At 38.5% G+C, this 18,832-nt stretch overlaps 3 protein-coding genes across 4 annotated transcripts; 2 read left to right on the top strand and 1 right to left on the bottom strand.

Moving 5' to 3' along the window:
- Window positions 1-552: 552 nt before the first annotated feature.
- On the top strand, window positions 553-3,497 carry LOC108649171 (putative peptidoglycan muropeptide transporter SLC46). Its single transcript, XM_018098191.3, has 10 exons — window positions 553-1,189; window positions 1,245-1,354; window positions 1,420-1,570; window positions 1,628-1,811; window positions 1,943-2,583; window positions 2,656-2,792; window positions 2,854-3,043; window positions 3,104-3,151; window positions 3,213-3,321; window positions 3,378-3,497. The coding sequence occupies exons 1-10, from the start codon at window positions 1,063-1,065 to the stop codon at window positions 3,433-3,435; spliced, it is 1,755 nt and encodes a 584-aa protein (XP_017953680.1). The 5' UTR covers window positions 553-1,062; the 3' UTR covers window positions 3,436-3,497.
- Window positions 3,498-4,109: 612 nt separating this feature from the next.
- On the bottom strand, window positions 4,110-5,916 carry LOC108660369 (uncharacterized). Its single transcript, XM_089256620.1, has 2 exons — window positions 5,500-5,916; window positions 4,110-5,252 (listed from the first exon to the last, which is right to left on the bottom strand). The coding sequence occupies exons 1-2, from the start codon at window positions 5,914-5,916 to the stop codon at window positions 4,110-4,112; spliced, it is 1,560 nt and encodes a 519-aa protein (XP_089112746.1).
- Window positions 5,917-9,185: 3,269 nt separating this feature from the next.
- LOC108659732 (uncharacterized) lies at window positions 9,186-16,464 on the top strand. Of its 2 annotated transcripts, XR_016197650.1 has the most exons (5): window positions 9,186-9,607; window positions 14,546-15,007; window positions 15,106-15,193; window positions 15,284-15,537; window positions 15,966-16,464. XR_016197650.1 is itself a non-coding variant. In XM_018112785.3 (4 exons), the coding sequence occupies exons 1-4, from the start codon at window positions 9,478-9,480 to the stop codon at window positions 15,477-15,479; spliced, it is 876 nt and encodes a 291-aa protein (XP_017968274.1). In that variant the 5' UTR covers window positions 9,186-9,477; the 3' UTR covers window positions 15,480-15,548. The 2 variants fall into 2 exon arrangements, 1 of the variants encoding a protein (XP_017968274.1); XM_018112785.3 differs by lacking the exon at window positions 15,966-16,464 and having other exon boundaries at window positions 15,284-15,548.
- Window positions 16,465-18,832: the final 2,368 nt, after the last annotated feature.

Raw genomic sequence — 18,832 nt, 5'->3', positions numbered from 1 at the left:
AACGAAAAGTGAATATCTATACAAAAGCAGAGCCCAAATATAATTAAAATTGTCTGGGGAAAAAAAAGAACCATAAATTGATTTTAGTTAAATACACTTCATTACACTTCATTTTTTGAATTTGATACAGATTTATTTCTCTATTTATCTGGAATGAGAAAAAAGCAAAGAAAAGGCACATTTGGAAGTCTAAAGGTAACTGAGCATTCGAAATGGCCGAACCTTTCGGCTGAAGTGAGTAGAACAGAGTATATAAACATATAAATATATGTATATATATTCTGTGGAAATTCCAAATTAGCGATTTCTTTTTGCACGTTTATGATGAAACGCGACAAATATTCATACACTCTTCGTGCCACTAAATACACAACATGTAATTTAAATGCCAAATGTATTATAAAATAATTGCTTCTATACAAAGAAAACAAAAAATATTTAAAAAATGTGTTTATAACATAAATAACTATGAATAAAAAATACATATTATTTATCAATATTGATAATTTGACACATGCCTGCCTTTACAAGGGCAAAGAGAACGATTTGAGCATAGACATATATTAAAATTGCTGTTATTTTCGCACAGTTTGACAATTAAATATATAAAAAAAAAGTCGCTTAAATAGTATGTTATTCCGATTGTGAATATCAGATTATTTTGATTACTTGAGCCATCATCACGGCTCATGCCAATGGGCAGTGGCGTGCTCTAGCTCAACTGTTTGTTCAGAAAAGTTCCCCTAAAACCGATTTGCCAGCCAGTTTCATTCTATATTAGCTCTGACTCTGACTGGCACCGGCTCAGTTCGAATAGCCGACGCGATCTAACCGGTTTCGTGTTGGCCCAGTGAATAGTTTGGGCTTAGGAGGCATCTCTCGGACATCGACGGTGTGCAACGAGCGTGTCGGACATATAATTATAGATAAATGTACAATTGAAAATAGAAACATTGGCTAGGAAATCAAATCTAAATAATTGTATAAAATTTGTGACAAATGACTGAGTGAATATTTAAATATCATTTAATATATTTCAAGATTGCATAAGAAATAAATGCAATGGTGGAGAAAAATTCAATTGGTGCGGCCGTAGACAAGCTGAAAAGTCTGCCATGGCGCGATCTCTTCTATATGTTCTATATAGAGCCAGTTGTAGTCATGCTCATCTTCTCGCACATGCTCTCAGGTAAGCATACATATACGTAACTCTTTATAATTAATTAATTACCAACATTCCGCAGGCGTTGTAATGCGCAATCAGATTATCTATCAGACATGCAGAGTGATTTTCCATTACAATGAGTCCGACTGCAGACACCTGGACGACAAGGAGGCCAGCCCCGAGATCCATGTAGGTGCATCAGAACTAATCAAGCCATGCGTAAGAGAATTATTCATATACCATTAGGATTCCAGGCCATTGAAACGGAGATTCAGTCGTATGTGGCCGACATGTTCCTCACGCGCACGCTAATGGAGAGCATTGTGCCAGCCGTGTGTGGCCTGTTCATTGGCTCCTGGTCGGATCACTATGGACGCAAGCCTCTGCTCATCGTCTCAATGATTGGTTGGCAATGCACCGAGCTTGAGATTTCACAATTCTAAGCCTTTAATACCCTTGCAGGCTTCGCTGGCTCGGCTCTCATAACTACCTTCATTTGTGCGCTATCCAGCCATCACGACATTAATCCCTGGTGGTATACGTTGGCAGCAGTGCCGCACTCCCTGCTGGGCGGCATGTGTGTCTTTTCAGTGGCTGCCTTTTGTTTTCTCTCGGACATCACAGACGTTAAGAACAGGCCCTACAGGTGCGCATACACTCGGAGAAATTTCTATATGCATTTTTGAGTGTATTGAGAATCCTCTTAAACTTGCATAAGCCTGGGTCTGTATTGATTTTCTTAATTCTTATGCTCTTTGTTTCTCGTCCACCCCACAGAATGATTGCCATCGAGTTTCTGGTGTTTATAGCGCTCAGCAGCGGCTCTTTGTTGTCCAGCTATGTGTATGAGGCCACGAGCGCCTCTATTACCCAGGGCATCTCAGCGGCAATTATCGTGTTCGCCACTCTATTTATCATCTTCTATTTGCCAGAGAGCTTGCACATACGCCTCGATAAAGATGCCAAACAGGAAGCCGAGCAAGCCGGCAAAGGCGAAAAGGACTTACCCAATATTGTCTGCGATACGCAACTGAATGCAGTCTGCACCATTGATGCAAAGAGAGAGCTGGATAAAGATGCAAATCCCACAGCCAAAAAATCCGATTCAAAGCCTGAAGCGCAGCCAGATGGCAAAAATATTGTTTTATTTGGACTGACAGCAAACGAGAACAAGAAGGAGAGCTCAGCGAGCGAGCTCTGCACCACCGAAATACATTTGGACGATAAGAAGGAGCCGAAAGCCACGGACTCTGAAAAGGCCGAGATGATATCTGAGCCCGAGCCCCAAAACGTGGGTCTGTTCAGCCTGACGCACATTAAGGAGATGTTCAAGACGTGCTGCAAGCCACGTGAGCATCACGCACGCGAAATCATTTGGCTGGTTACCTTGACCATGTTCATGTCCATGTTCGTTGTTGGTAAGTTCTCCAAAAACTGGACAGCTGGACAACTGCAGCAATTCGCAATGCTCGTATCAAATTGTCGTTTAGATGGTGCCATGACCGTCATGTACTTGTTTGTGCGCCAAAAGTTTCACTGGTCTGTGCGCGAGTTCACATTCTTTGAGACCATCAGCCAAGTTGTGCCCATGCTGGGCGCCCTGATTGGATTCCTGATGCTGCGCAAGGTAGGTGCTCGAGTTGCTCAGTGTGTCAGCTGTGTAAATATGTGTATTTGATGACTTCAAGGTCTTTGGCCTGTCTGTGGTGACGCTGGCGCTGCTCTCGCTCGGCTCGGAAATACTGAGCAATCTGACCAGGGGCTTTGCCATGCTGCCCTGGCACATGTACCTATCGATTGCCCTTGGCATATTCCGTTCCATTGGCGGGCCCATGTGCCGCACCATCGTCTCGAATATAGTACCCGCCTCCGATTTGGGCAAGTCCACAATCCATTGAATGTTTGCTCTAATAATCAATATTATCCCCAACTTTGCAGGTAAAATTTTCTCCATCAAAAATGTTTTCCAATCCTTTGCACCTTTTGGTAAGAGCGTGTCACCTGCACATCTAACACACTTTACATTGATACAATTTCCATTCAATAGTCGCTGCACCGCTGTACACCCTCATCTATCAGCACTCGCTGTCTATTTGCCCCGGCCTCTTCAACTTTGTCAGCGCTGCGCTCTTCCTGGTGGCGTTTATTGCAATCGGGTGAGTCGCAGACTCGAATGGCTTCCACTCTAACTAATTTTCACTTCTATTCACAGCTTCGTCTGGCGTTACAAGTTCATTCACAAAGAACATTATGCCAAGCTGCTGAAATAAGACAAAGATCTATCGATGCATACACCCTAACAATAAACCAAAAATAAAGCCGACAAATTAAACGTCTAACATATATCTGATAGACTTTATAGTATAGATAGTTGCGTGTTGTCGGTACAGTTGGAAAATCTGAATTGCGAATATAAAGAGGCAATTACTATATCATGCTCATCGTCTAGCAGAGCCTATAATTTAGACTCTCACAATATCATTAATACATATATTTTATCTCGCTTACTAAAGTAGAGCAAAAAAAAAAAATCTAGGGTATTCAGGCTCTAAATTAGTTATTTAGCTCCAGATAAACGTTACTTATATAAAGATTTTGTAAGTATATGACCATAAATCTAATGAAATTCTTAATTAAAATTTAAAGATAAAATTATGAAAATTAGACCAAATTATATATATATATTACCTTTCGTTTTGTTATGAGAACATATTCAGATTTTGTATAGCACACATTTGTCTATAAGATCTGATGAGCATACGATACATTCACAGTTTACCAGACTTTTTTTTTATAAATGTACAGCAATCTATTATAAAAGCGTATATCGTTTTTCTTAAGTGCGCAACATGTGCAATATTTATTGGAGTGCTTAAAAGTGTTAAAGAAAATCATATATAGATCTGTATAATAATCTATATATATTCGCTAAGCAATCTAATACTTAAACCGTAATATGTTTATTGCGAATATAATTCCAGCGATGGTACAGCCACTCCAGCAAAAAAACTACAATACTCGTGAGGTTACCAATAGCATATAACAAAAGGGTGCCGTGGTAGAAGTCGATGGGCAGTGGATAAAAGCTCGGCAGATCGTGGGGTGCCAATCTAATCAGGCCCATTTCCTCCGCTTGAGCAAATCCCATATGAGTCCATTTCTCGGTTAGGCCCGCCTCGAATGCTTGGCTTAGGAACTGTTTCATTGGTTTCAAATGCAATACGCCTGGCTGTACATAGAACCTCATATAACGCGGTACGCCACACAATTTGTCGGGGCCCAATATCAGCTTAGGAAGGCGCAAACGATTTTGCTTTAGCTTGAAGCCGAGCCACGTGTGCGACATCATCACATAGGCGTACGAATCGTTCAGGCTGTTCAAATGCTCGAGCCACGTCTGCCTGTCCACCACAATTAGGCGATTTCGTAGACTCAGCGGAATGTCATTGAAGAGGTTATCCACCTGCTCTGAATGCACCAAGATACGGAGACCACTGGCCAAAAATGTTTCGTCGTCGACGATGTCTGGCATTTGCAGGCCTGCGATAAGAGCCATTGCCAAAACGCTGACTAAGATGCTGAATGTTACCAAGTTGTAGGTGTGCGTGCTGACTTCTAAAATCCTCTCTGAGAGAGTCAGGGCGCGAAACATTCGTGTGGGCAGAGCTTGTGACATTAGCAGCCGAAAACTTCCAAAGAGCACCTCGTTCAGCGGCTGGCGGGGATTGGCAATGCGCTTGATCACAACGAAGACGATGAAATTAAATAACATGAATGCGACTAATGTCTTCCGCTTGTCGAAGTAAGAAATATAGCTCTGCAAAGGAACTTTGCGTCTATAAGGCACAATCAGACAAATTCGTGTGGTCATTAAAAATGGAATGTATGGATCCACAAACGAACAGGGCTCCAGATTGGCTAAAATATTAATGGAGCGATCATCTATAGAGCCTCCGTTCATTACTTTCTGATATTCACTGTATGAAAGGGTCAAAAAGTCCATTGTCCCGTTCATATAGTGCATTAGCTCCTGCAACATTAGTCCAATCCGGCCGCCCAATGTCACATGACCATCGCGAGTTTTATACTGCAAATAGGAAAATCTTTGACATTGATGAGAGAATATATATAATCAGACTTACCAGAAATACTTCCGTTATTTTCACGTAAAATCCAACTAAAAATCGGTGCTGCCCTAAGTCAGCATTCTTACGATTATCTTGTGGTTGCATTGCTTTTAAGTGTTCAAAAGTTAATTTAACTGTCTTTATATCCGAATGATATAGGTATGTCCAGATTTCAAAAGTATTGTTCAACCTTAGCAACAGCAAAACATTATGTATGTCCTTGTCCAAGCACCAGTTGAAGAGAAATTCCACAAAATATTTTGGTAGCATATTATCCTTGATTTTGTACACAAATATAGTAGACACATCCTTGATGCTTGTCAAGGATTGATCAACACTTCTTAGCAGAGCATCGGGAGGATCATTTAAGAAAATCAATATCAGATTGCGATCAGTAATGATATTATGAAGAAGTCCTATCTCGGGTCCGGCCACAATCAACGGGCGATGAAAGGTTTCCATTAACGAGTGCTGTAAGGCACCTAGGCTGTGCTCTTGGTGTCCAGAGTACGTGATAAAGTTCCTGTGCAGCGCAAAGCGATCCACCTCTGCAATAATCGCAATAAGTATTCCATTATCCTCTTCAGCTTCCACAATGGGCTTTAGTTGGCCAGCCACCAGCATCAGAATGCAGCAGCACCAGAGACAGAAGCTTGCACACCTCATGACTGCAAATTTTCAACTACTTTATTGGTCAATCGGACTAGCCATTTGAAAGCTGTTGATTCCTTGTTTATATAGCGATTAGCTACCATTACGTTGCAACTGCCCCCTTCGGCATTACATTTTATTAATTCCTGCAGCAGAGTTGCTGCTACAATTACTATTAAACCGAACTGTATGTATGTGTATGTGTATGTATATATTCATTACTGCTGCATATATAAATATATATATGGAAATACCAACAACTTGTGCCTTAGTGAATATGAATTTCCGTAGAGAATCTATATTTAAATATTTTTTATCTTCGATCTCTAATGTTTTCATTCTTCCGATCCCAGGGCCTTCAACAATCACCGGCCGATGAAATGTATCCATAAGAGACTTCTGTACCGAGCCCAGAGTATGTGATATAGTTACTGAATGGAAAGAGTCGATTTAGATCCCAGACAATCGAATTAAGTATCCCGTTATCCTCTTCAGTTTCGACTACTACTGGCTGCATCTGTGAATTCTCGACTGTTCCGCTCTGCATTTGGGCCAGCCAGCTGTCACCTGTGCAATGCTTGTTTGCATAGTTATTAAGCGCCATTACGTTGCGGCTTCAGCTTTGTGGCACTGTTCGTAAAGTATTATCAAACTGCAACTTTACGACAGGCTTATGCTTTTTATACTGGAAATATTCGAGCTGAATAAACAATATTACTGTCTATTTTAGTGCCACTGTTTTAAAGTTGGTTGGTGTATATAATAACCAATTATCTTGACTGAGGATTGCTCCATAGGGCTGTATTCAAAAGTTTATTCTGGTTGACTTTGTGTGCTGACGAAATATTATTTAAGGCCTCTAGTCAGAAGCAGCCGACTAGGCGATATTCTGAAACCTCTATTCATACTCCAATCATTGAATTATTGGTTTATGAATCGTCATCGTATTGTATGTATTAGTTTGTGATGCTTATTATACTTTAGGTATCTCTTTCTCGACTTTCTGTAGCCAAGCTGTGAAGTATATTGCATTTTTTACTAAGATGTAAATGGTCGAGTTCCAAAAAGGTTAACAAAGATTCGCCAAATATAGTCTAGGCTGCTCAGGGATTCAGATATCTTCGATCGAGTATGCCGTTGTTGAAAGGCCTAAGCTCAATACAAGCCAAACAGTGCCGGAAGTTCAGAATATCTTTTAGTAGAGTGCCCAATACTAGGACTTTCTTAAGTTTCCTTTCATTTATTTTACTGACTGTCTTTAAGAAATGGCCTGAATACCAAATAAAACAAGTCCAATCAAGCGCTCATTAAATTTCATGAAAAATCACCTTTGCCTGACCATTTCAATGCGAACTTTTGCTGCCTTCAAGCCGGCTCACCCGTCAAACTGTCTAATTACGAAAAAAAAATGATAGCATTCGGATATAGTTTTATTTGGATAGAACATGCATGGGGCCAGGGAAATGTATAATTCATGCAACATTGACAACACTTGGAGTCAGAGTTCAAATGGCATTTGATATGGATAACAATTCACTTGTCTCTTTGACTTTGGCACGCATCAAATGAATATTTCATGGCAGGCCAATGGCAAAAACTTTTACGCTTGGCAATTTGTGGCATATGAATTGTTAATTTGCACATCAATACATATTTAATGAGCCGCACACACACACACACACGCACATTTTGGGCCGCCATCGATTGCCGTTGTGCTTATGCTAGAATTTATTTACAATATTTTGCACAATTGCCAAAAGCGCATTGCAGGCTGCGTGTCAATAATATAATCCACAATCAACTGAAATTGCACACATGATACAATAATATCGCAAATATTTCTGCTGACATACATTTGTGTTATTTGGGGAAACATAAACTAAAGCCAGGTAAATTGCATTGGCCTAATATATATGCATGTTTAAAATGGAGGTCATATCAGAGGTAAAGATGAATAAATAATAAAGATGAAATATGAAATATATATATATATATGTATTATATCAGTTCTGCTTTCCATTCGTCCATCTTGCCATTGGAATTTAATCAAAATAATAATTTAATAATTTCATTTATTTTCTATTTAATTTTGATTTATTATATTATAATTTGAAAATGAAATTTTATGAGTGAACGCTGAACTCTGCTAAGCACTTTATATTTTATGTATCTTAGCTAAAATAATTCAATTTTACAGTTGAAAGGCTGCTTCTAGTCTTAAGCCTATCAATTAAATGGCCTACCCATTGGGGTGTGGCCATTAGAAATATTAAGATGCTGTTGCTCTTGGGCTAACTCAAGCCACATTCGTAGCATTCTCAACTCTTATCAAAAATTCTCTTTAAATTGCAAAATTAAATTTTATTATAATACATATTCAATTTAAATGGAAATTAAGTTTTAATAGTAAAATAGTAACTAAAATCACAATTCAAGGCTGGCGCGGCTTGAAATTCGAGTACAACTGTGGTGCTTGCCCCATGGCAGCGCTTATTCAAGGCAAACATATCGCTTGAACCCATCCATTGGCGTATCAAGTTGCAGTTGGGCGTAGTTGGGCGTGGCAATACAAACAGAATCGCAGCGCTAGGCTAAGTGCAAGTAAAAGTTATTAGAGCGTAAGTCCTCACATCGCTTTGTTGTGCGTCGCTGGCGTTCAACGCGTTGCAGAACGCAACTAAAAGCGGCAATTGACGGGGCATGAACCTGTGTCTCCGCAGGGCAAATGCTCGTGTAAACGGCTAAGCTTTGTTGTGCTACATGTGCGGTGGGCGGTTAAAATTTATGAGGCACGGGGCGTGGCTTGTGTGCCTGGTGCGCCAAGTGCGTGCTGGCCAAATTTTAAATGCCGCTGAGAGGCGGCCGTCTTCCGGGTTGCTGCTTATTGATGGCCAACACGACGTACGGGCATCAACCATCAAATTCCTAGCATAGTCGTGCGCATTTACGTGACTTAAAGACAGAAGGAAATGAAAACAATTGAGTGCAACAAAATATTTGGGGTCCACCATTGTTGACGAAGGTCAAGTTCAGCATTTAGCATACGCCAGGCCAGGCCTGCCCGTGCCAGCAAAAGAGCAGTTCGCTACGTAAGGACTGGCCTTACGTTACGTGCCGCTCAACGTAAGCCAAAGGCTCGCTCGCTCGCTTGCTCGCTCTCTCGGCTCGGCGCTCTCTTTATTCCTTGGCTCTTGCCTGTCGGCTCGTATAAAACGGCAGCGCCAGTGCCAATGGCAGTCAGTTAGCTGCAGACGACGCGACGCCACGGAACAGCTGCCAGCAGCGAATTGTGGGGCAACGCTTCTTCATATCGCGTCGGCATCTCATTCTCTCTCGCTCCCGCCTTCGCTCTCGTTCTCGCTCTCGCTCTCGCCCTCAGTCGCTGTATCGCTGTATCGACGCGCTTATCAGCAGACGCCTTCGAAATGCCGTCGCTGCGTTGCGCTTAGTTCGTAGCATACTTTTTTGGTGCAACATATCAGAGCAACAACATCAGCAACATCGACAGCATCCGCTGCAGCTGCAGCTCGCAATATGTTTTGGATCTTACGGCGCACTGGCGCCGCCAATTTCTTCAACTCGCTGAACAACAATTGCAGCTTCAGCAAGAGCAACGGCAATGGAACCGCCGGCGGCAATGGCAGCCACAGCAACAGCACCCAGGGTAAGTTGTACGGTCCAGGTGGCAATTATATTATTAGATTTCGACACCAGGCACTAATTGATTGGACTGTCTAATTAGTGCGCCATGACTCAGACTCGGCGCTCCACTCTGTAATCAAGCTAGAAGCTGAGCAAAGAAAAACCCAAAATGATTGCTAAATTACTCAAGTGCTTCTCAAATCTCCAGTCGTGCTCTATGTGTGTGTGTGTGTGTGTGTGTGTGTGTTAAAGCAAGTCGAATAAATTAGTTTCAACATTCGAGATGAACTGTTTTATTTATTTAACGTGACAGCATTAGAATTATTAAAATCTTTGTTTAAGCTTTATTAATTGAAGTGTGAGTATGTGTGTGTGTGTGTTTGTGTGTGTGTGGGTGTGCTCTGAAAGTTTTGGTATAAACTTTTTGAAATAATTCCTGAACTTATCGCACAGCCATGTCACGTATATCATATAACTATTTCACTACCAATGCCAGTTATACAATAAAAGAACAGTTATTTAGCCATTTAATAGTTCTTGAAGCATGAAGTTGAATTCGTGATAAAGATAAAGATATTTGGAAATGTCTATATATTATTCAAACGAAAAAATATCTATCGTATGCTATTTCGCTTGGTGTTTTTATTCTTCTTTTGGTATACCTACCTAAGTATTAAGTTGAGAAAGTAAAAACTATTCAAATATTATTATCTAGTCATATGAAATTTATTTCATTTATCAAACTAGTCATAATCGCTTTGATTTATTAATTATAAAAATTAATTATAAATATTAAAAATTATGTTGGTTTAATCCTTAAACCTTGACTGATTTAAACCTTGCATTAAACGAAAATCCAAGTAGAAAAGAATTCTGAACAATTCCCAAGCTTTTCGCTGTCGATGCCTAAATGGAAAACTTTGGCTGAAATTCATAAAACTTCGCACGTATCAAAGCAAGTTAATTAAAATGCGCAAAATGATTTGAGCACCACATAAGACACGCAACCATATGTATGCTTTGTGCATGTGTGTGTGTGTGTGTGTGTGTATGGTACTTAAGTACACACTTGTACCTATTGTTTGCACAAAATCCTCTGGCATATGGCCAGAGCTACCGATGGCCAATGTAAAAATACGAGGCAGTTGAAGCAAAGCAAATACGAGCCACAAGCCTCACTTAATAATAAGCTGCTCCTTATGGGTTTACTTTCACATATGCCTGTGTGTGAATGTGTGCGTGTGTGTATGGTTGTGGAGTACGAGTGGGTGCCGTAAACGTGCCTAGGATATGACTGCCGAAACAAACACTTCAGGCGTTGTCCCAAGATGCTTTTGTCTAAGCGCTAAGCCTCGCGCTAGCTTTAACGCCCAAAATAAAACTCGTGATAAAGCGAGCAGCAAAAGGAAGCCCGAAACGGAAACTCTAGATAAATAGCCAAGTTCTGGCTGCCAACAATAACACATAGAAAGAAAAGAACAAAAAATAACAATATCATACCATTTTTATTATAGAACGATAATGGATTGGAATTTATATAGAAAGCGTCTCATTCGAAGATTAGTTTTATTTGACGTAAAACTCTTATTTAATTATATTTAATATAATTGAGTGAATTTTCATTATATGATGTATTCAATCAACTTAAATTAAATTAAACTAAATTAAGCTAAATTATATTAAGTTAAATGATATTAGTGATAATAACGGAATACTAAATATGTAATTATTTTTTTAACAAATTCTTAATTAATAGATAGGTTAAAATAGTAATTTAATAGCTAAAAATTTTTAAAAATATTTTTTAAATAATAATATTATTTTCTATTTAAACAAATTTTATACGCTTTATGTATATTCTCTCAGTTTATGTTGATTTTTAATTAAAAATATCCTTTGCATATTAATAGCGCAATTGAAATGCAAATTATTAGTAAATATTTCTCTTTACCACGAAATTGAGAGCATTTCCAGTAATTGATTTTGCTAAAGCATATAATATTTAATTTTAATATATATATAATATACTCGAAAAATTCCAATTCATGAATAATTAATTAGTTAGTTAAGCCCTTTCAATTAATTAGCATATACCAAAATATGTATAAATAAATTAATTTGCCAACGTGTCTAAAATGGCATTGTTATTTTTTCCACTTAAATGCAATTCATAGGAAAATCCACCCCTTAAAGTTGCCATTTGTAAATGTCAATAAAATATTTATATATATTGTCTATAGCAATTAAATATTTAATTGGCTGTCCATATTTCATGAGCAACGTACGCTAAAACAAAAAAAAATTCAATTTGATTATCAGCCATTTTGTTAAACGAACGACACATGTTCAACACACGTGTACACACTCACTCCAACACACACACACACACACGCACACTCAGGCCATTTATTATGCAAATGCTGGCCAACATATGTCAGCGGCATTAACCGATAATTATGACAGGCATTTGTCATTGATAATAATGCCCGCAAAATTCCCATTTGTGCAGACAGATGTGCACTGCATTCAATTTACGACAATTGTTTAACAATAAAAGCAATTATGCACACAGCTATGCCCTTTATTCCTGCATGTGTATGTGTGTGTATGTGAACCAATTAGCTACGGTACACGCACAAAAAACTTGGCAATTTTCGAAGGCCATGTTTGACTTTTTGCCTTTTTCCAAAGTTTGCCTGCAGACACCATTAGTGAAGCTCCGCGTTGGAAAAGAGGAAACATTATGGCCCGCAGCGAATCTATGGCAACTAAATTATTTTGTGCAGTCAAGTATCTAAGATGAAGTCAAGTGGCTAGAATTGCAATTACTGATATGATTATTATTATTAGCATCACTATTATTTTAATGATTATTATTATTATTCTATGATTAGCATGTTCATTAGCAATACATTCAATCTATTTTTCAATCATTATTATTGTAATACGTGACAGATGGAAAAGTTTGGCCATTATCTCAACTATTATCCCAATAAAACTCAATATGAATATATTTCTAGGGTATTCACAAGTGAATACAGCCTCTTCTGCTACACTTTTTCGTAATTTTTTGGTATATTAAACGTCTATTTCTTACAATCTGGCAAATGATTGGGCGTTTATCAGAGCGTATTAATGTAGCCAAAACATGGCGAAGCCAAGCCACGCCAGGCCATGTTTTGGCCATGATTTATGTTGGCAACTCCAACAAGCTGTCAGCCGCCGGCGCATCATTTGTAATAATTTGTGTTGTAATGCGAATTTCCCTTCTATTTTCATTTTTTTTTTTTTTTTTTTTGGCACACACGCGAAAATAACTCAATCTTTGATTCGATTTTAGATTGCATATGAGTCGCAGCAGACGCTAAACTTAAAGACCAACTATTTTAGCGTTTTTTCGTTTCACTCTACTTCTCGCCATCTCTCTTTCTCCTTCTCTATCCCCTTTTGCTACCATTTGTCTCATAAATTTCAATCTGTGCATAGCAAAAGGCCAGCGGCAACAGTCGCCTGCACACACGCACACATAACTGCTTGGCGTTAAATGCTTGGGCACAAAACTTGTTGTTGCATACTTTTTAGCGCGCTGCTCGCCCATACACACCCAGATACACCTACAAAAACATACAAATACACATAGATATATGTATGTATGTGCTATATATATATACATATATATAAGCTAGCAATAAAAATGAGTTTTATTTGGCTTCATGGACGAACGCGTGCCTTCACAGCTCCACAAACAATTTTCGCATTTGCCTCCAGCTTACAGCACCTGCTGTACGCGTGTGTGTATGTGTGTGACTATATACGTTAGTGTTTACTTGTCCCGCTTTTTAATATTCATGCTCGCCTTTATTTATTTCACTCTGCTTTACCAACACAGCGAAATTCTCGGAATAACCTTTTGACATCTCACTTTTGATATCAACCCTAATTGGAGCTTGATTGACTCAATGTCTTCACTCTTTGTACTACTTAAGGGAGATCTATGAATTCCTTTAAATTTACAAACACAAAACTTTCTACAAAAATCGAATTTTCTTCGGAATTCTATTTTGGCTTAAGACAATCGAGGAAACTCAAAAGATATTGCGCTTCGTAGCTGTAGGAAGTGACTGTGAAATATTCATATACCACTCAAAGCTAATTCAAATTTGGTTTGTAGATTCAAATTCGTTGGCATCCCATTCATTTTCATCCTTTACAATTGTGCGAAGGTTGGCTTAATTGTTCAACTTTCAAAACAGCTGCATAATAATGAACTCATTACGCAGTGAATAAAAGTCGATTGGATAGGAAGTTCCAAGTAGGCAAAATATGTTTGCAACAAAAAATCTTTCAATATTCTAGCTGAATCAAAAAATATAGAAAATTCAAGCTGAAATCTGAGCATTGCGCATACGCCTGGGTACCCAGTTAGTCATTTGAAATAGGTTCGCCAGTCGATGCGTTAATAAGCGCGTCATAGCCAATAGGCTGAAGTGTTCAGGTGCCACCACAAATAGGTTCATAAATAAAAGCCTTTAGAGAATTTATAGGCCGCTGCTATTTATGGCGAGGCTCAGCCAGCATTCACACTGGCACAATAAATCTTATTTTATCACTTCACGGCTCGAGGACAAGCAGGAAAAACTTTTGTGCAGGACATGGTAGGCCGAACAAAAACCTGAGCCGAACTGAACTCAGTTAAGCTGAGACAAGGATCGAAACAAAGGCCGACGGCAACACAAAGACGCGCATAAATTGTCAGCTGCAGCACAAAGAAATAAAAAACCAATTTGTAATTTCAATGGGGCGCAGAGAAAGTTCTTGTCGACCCCAGGCAGCTGACAAGGCGCATATGTGCGCCATAGATAGCACTCGGGGAGTTGTGAGAACAGAGTCTGCGAAATACTTTGCACAAATTGATGGTGCTAATTAAATATTTTGGGTGTCCCTGCTCTTATTGTTGCAGACAAATACGTGAAGCGGCCGCCACGCAAGGCTTACGGCCGGCTGAGCGCCGAGGCGGACGATGCGGTGTCTCTGGGCCATAAAATCGATGATCCATTCGATGAGCTAGACGACTTTGAAATGCTGGCACCTGGTGCCGCCAGCAGCAGCAACGGCAGCAACATCAATAACAGCAACAGCAACGGCAACAATGCCAACCACAACCCGAACACGAACAGCAACAACATCAACGGACAGGACGAGGCCAATGGCAATGAGAAGGGCATGCAGCTATTGGCATGCACGAACGCCGATTGCCAGGGCAACTTTGTGGTGGAGAGCGCATTATGTGAGCTGGGCCTATGCCAGGCCAAAGGCAAATCATCAAAGGACCTCTCCACAGCGGCCATGTCCAAGCAAATTAACGAAAGCACAATAAGCCGACTTCACGCACTGGCCATGGCCGACGATGACGATGACTATGGTGAGTTGGCAATAAACAGAAAAAGACAAACACCAAAAAAACTTAAAGTCATTGCCTGTTGGAATTTATACGAGTGACTCGTTACTTTTCACTTACAGATGAGTCGCTTACCTGCAATGTGTGTGATCGCTCCTTCCATTGTCATCGGCAGCTGGCCTCGCATCAGCAGAAGAAGCGACACTTTGGGTAATCAATGATGCCAGCTGAAGCCAACCAATTCCAATGTCAAATCTCTCCCTCTCTCCCTCCCTCTCTTTGTTTCACTCTCTCCAACAGCTGCAGTGGATGCGACAGTTTGTTCCCATCGCTGATGCTGCTGGAGCATCATAAGGAGGAGTTTGAGCATTGGAGCGACGATGAGATGGGTCGACGCGTTTGCTGTCGTCGCAATCGCTGCGACGATGACTACTTTACAGACACCGACTCCTACATCAGTGATGCGGAGAGCGAGGACCTCGAACGGTTGTTGTAAACACTCTGCAGCAACAGCTGCAGCTGCACGCTGATGAGTCGCGCAGCTGTTGCCGTCGCTAAAAAACAAGTGTGTGTGATGGTGCGTATACGCTATATTTCCCACGTTTTTCACGTTAAGCATGGCGCTAAAAATAAACTGCAAATTTATTATCCCTCAATTTTTTACTATCTACAAATGTGATAATGAGCGTTTTAGCTTTTCTTTTTGTTTGAATAGGATATACCTTAAAAACAATAGATTTGTTAAAGCAATTTTTAGTAATTTATATACAACTTTTCTTCAAAGACCACAATTTTCTGCATCTTTTCTTTTTTATGTTTTTTGCATGCAAATTAAGGTTTAATTTCTATAAAGATAAATTATTGCTGCATATAAATTACTTTCGGGCTCATTCAATTTAAAACTTTATCGCCTCCACTTGTGAATTGAGGAGGAAAAAAAAGCAAGCGAGAAGCGAAAAAATGTGAAAAGTAACCTTAAAACTGAAATGAATTTCTTTTGTTGTATTGCAGTCAAAGGCAAAGCCTTTGGGAGCTGGCATTGTGCGGCGTCAATTGTAAGGACAGAAAGCTGGGTAAACGGCGCACCGGAAATGGCCGAGAGTACTGCGAGCGAGTGCGAATGCGAGTGCGAATGCTAGTGTGGCCCATAATGAAAATAAATTAAACCCGCTGACAAACAAAGCTCGCGAACAATGGGAATGGAAATGTGGCACGCAACCTCAGCGGCTGAAATTCGAAAACAAGTCAAATAAATTCTTTGCGATGCAGCATATGGTATTATTTTATAGAGTCTAACTGCAGACCCATAGCGAATGGTCTTAAAACAAATACAAGAGCATATATAAATACAAATACAAGCATATATAAAACAGTATGTGTGTGTGTATATATTTGTATATATATGAAACATATATCTATATCGAGCCACTAGTTGTGTGTATGCAAGTGTATAAAGAAAACAGAAATCTTTAAAAAACAAACCCTCGTCAAAAACAAAAATTGAATTCATATCATATAATGCATATGCGTCAACCAAACTGAAAATATTTACGTGCATGAGAAAAAAAAAAGAGATATACATATATATATAAGCAAACGAAACAAAAAATTGTATTTTTAAATACCCCAAATAAATAAATGTGTATATTGTAAGAGCCAGACCGTCTTTATTATGCTCGGTTTATATTTATAGATGCGCGACAATCAAGAGGAAATTAAAAATGCGCCAAAACGTTATTCAAATTGAACTGTCCCCGCCTAAATCAATACACAAAGGCGAGATGCAATCACGAAGAACGAGCAGCAGAGAGGAAGATAATAAAGAGCTTGGCAAATACGTAACGTCCCCTGCGGACATTTCCTAAATTATTCAACGGAACGAACTGTGAGACAACTGTACCTTCATTAAAAACTTGATTGACTTCATAAAGCCATCGGTGGGGCAGCAGCAGCAGCTACGACAATCGTTGTGAAAAGTTTTTGCCACTTGAGGCCATTTCCCTATGCAAAGAAAAAACACTCAAATTTATTTTGCGTTGCTCCCCCCGCACGAATCAAAAAACGAATTTAAATGTGCGACAAAATAGGTAAGTTTATAAGGTAAGTATGAGCAACGACAAACAAAGAGCTTTCATGGTAGAATGTTGAGAAAACTTTGAGAAACAATATATATGTATTGCCAATATCAAAACAAAATATCTTAAGATGAAAAATTAACAATATTTTTGTTCCAAGTTTTGAAATGTCTTTAATAAAGTGAATGAAAGTTCCCTCTCTCTCTATTAAAGTTTTCCTATGAATTTTTGTGTGGAAATTTACCTTTACGGAATTGAAAAATCTTTTATTAATTAAGCTCATTTACAAAGCTGCATCAATGCAAAGCATTATTCCGCCAGAAGGAGAAAGGTAGAAAGATAGATAGAGAGGGGAGGAGCAAGAGATTGAGAGCTAGAGAAATCCTTGCAAGGGGGAGCAGGGACTCAGCGAAGGGAAAGAGAAAAGGGAAAGAGATAAAGAGAAAAAAGAAAAGAGAAAAGAGAAAAGAGAAAAGAGAAAAGAAGAAGAAAAAGAGAAAAGAGAAAGAGAAAAGAGAAAAGAAAAAGAGAAAGGAGAAAGAGAAAGAGAAAAAGAAAAGAGAAAAGAGAAAAGAGAAAAGAGAAAAGAGAAAAGAGAAAAGAGAAAAAGAGAAGAGAGAAAGAGAAAAGAGAAAAGAGAAAAGAGAAAAGAGAAGAGAGAAAAAAGAGAAAAAGAAAAGAGAAAAGAGAAACGAGAGAAAACAGGAAAAAGAGAAAAGAGAAAAGAAAAAGAGAAAAGAGAAAAGAGAAAAGAGAAAAGAGAAAAGAGAAAAGAGAAAAGAGAAAAGAGACAAGAAGAAAACAGAAAAACAGAAAAATAAAGAGAAAAGAGAAAAGAGAGAAGAGAAAAGAGAAAAGGAAAGGAACATAGAGAAAAGAAAAGAGAAAAGAAAAAGAGAAAAGAGAAAAGAGAAAGAGAAAAGAGAAAAGAGAAAAGAGAAAGAGAGAAAAGAGAAGAGAGAAAAGAGAAAAGAGAAAAGAGAGAAGAGAAAAGAGAAAGAGAAAATAGAAAAGAGAAAAGAGAAAATAGAAAAGAGAAAAGGAAAAGAGAAAGAGAAAAGAGAAAAAGAGAAAGAGAAAAGAGAAAAGAGAAATAGAAAGAGAAAACAGAAAACAGAAAAACAGAAACAGAAAAATAAAATATAAAAATAAATAAAAAGATAAAACATAAAACATAAAACATAAAATATAAAATATATAATATAAAATATAAAATATAAAATATAAAATATAAAATATAAAATATAAAATATAAAATATAACATATAAAATATAAAATATAAAATATAAAACATAAAATATAAAATATAATATATAAAATATAAAATATAAAACATAAAATATAACATATAAAATATTAAGTATATTTTTTTCATGATTTTATCAAATATATCGACATTTAATCATAATAAATAATATTTTTATTTAGAAATTAAAAAATAATATATATATGACATTTCTTGGATATCTTGTATCCTGTCGCTGGCAACAGGACGAAGGTTGAGCTTAAACAACCGGAAGAAAAACAAGCAACATATTTTCCCATTCTGTATCGTCTCGTATTTATACAGCGAAAATATACTATATGCGTGTGTGTAAACAAATTTGTTGTTACGGAATTTAAGCAAGCATCCGCCTTCGGGCGGGATTGAGTGGGGCGCCTTTGTATTTCGCCGGGACAGCAGAGCGCTGGCATTCATTTCACGTAATTCATTTCCTGATTGCACAAAGGCACTGGCGACATCCTTTTTGATTGATGCCTGTAAAGTCGCAT

This window comes from Drosophila navojoa, chromosome 2 (genome assembly GCF_054131105.1).
Source record: "Drosophila navojoa isolate 15081-1374.11 chromosome 2, UAZ_NAV_1.0, whole genome shotgun sequence".
In the NCBI taxonomy this organism is placed as follows: Eukaryota; Metazoa; Arthropoda; class Insecta; order Diptera; family Drosophilidae; genus Drosophila; species Drosophila navojoa.
The sequence above is the reverse complement of the archived record's forward strand: the minus strand, read 5'-3'. Positions and strand labels throughout refer to the sequence as shown.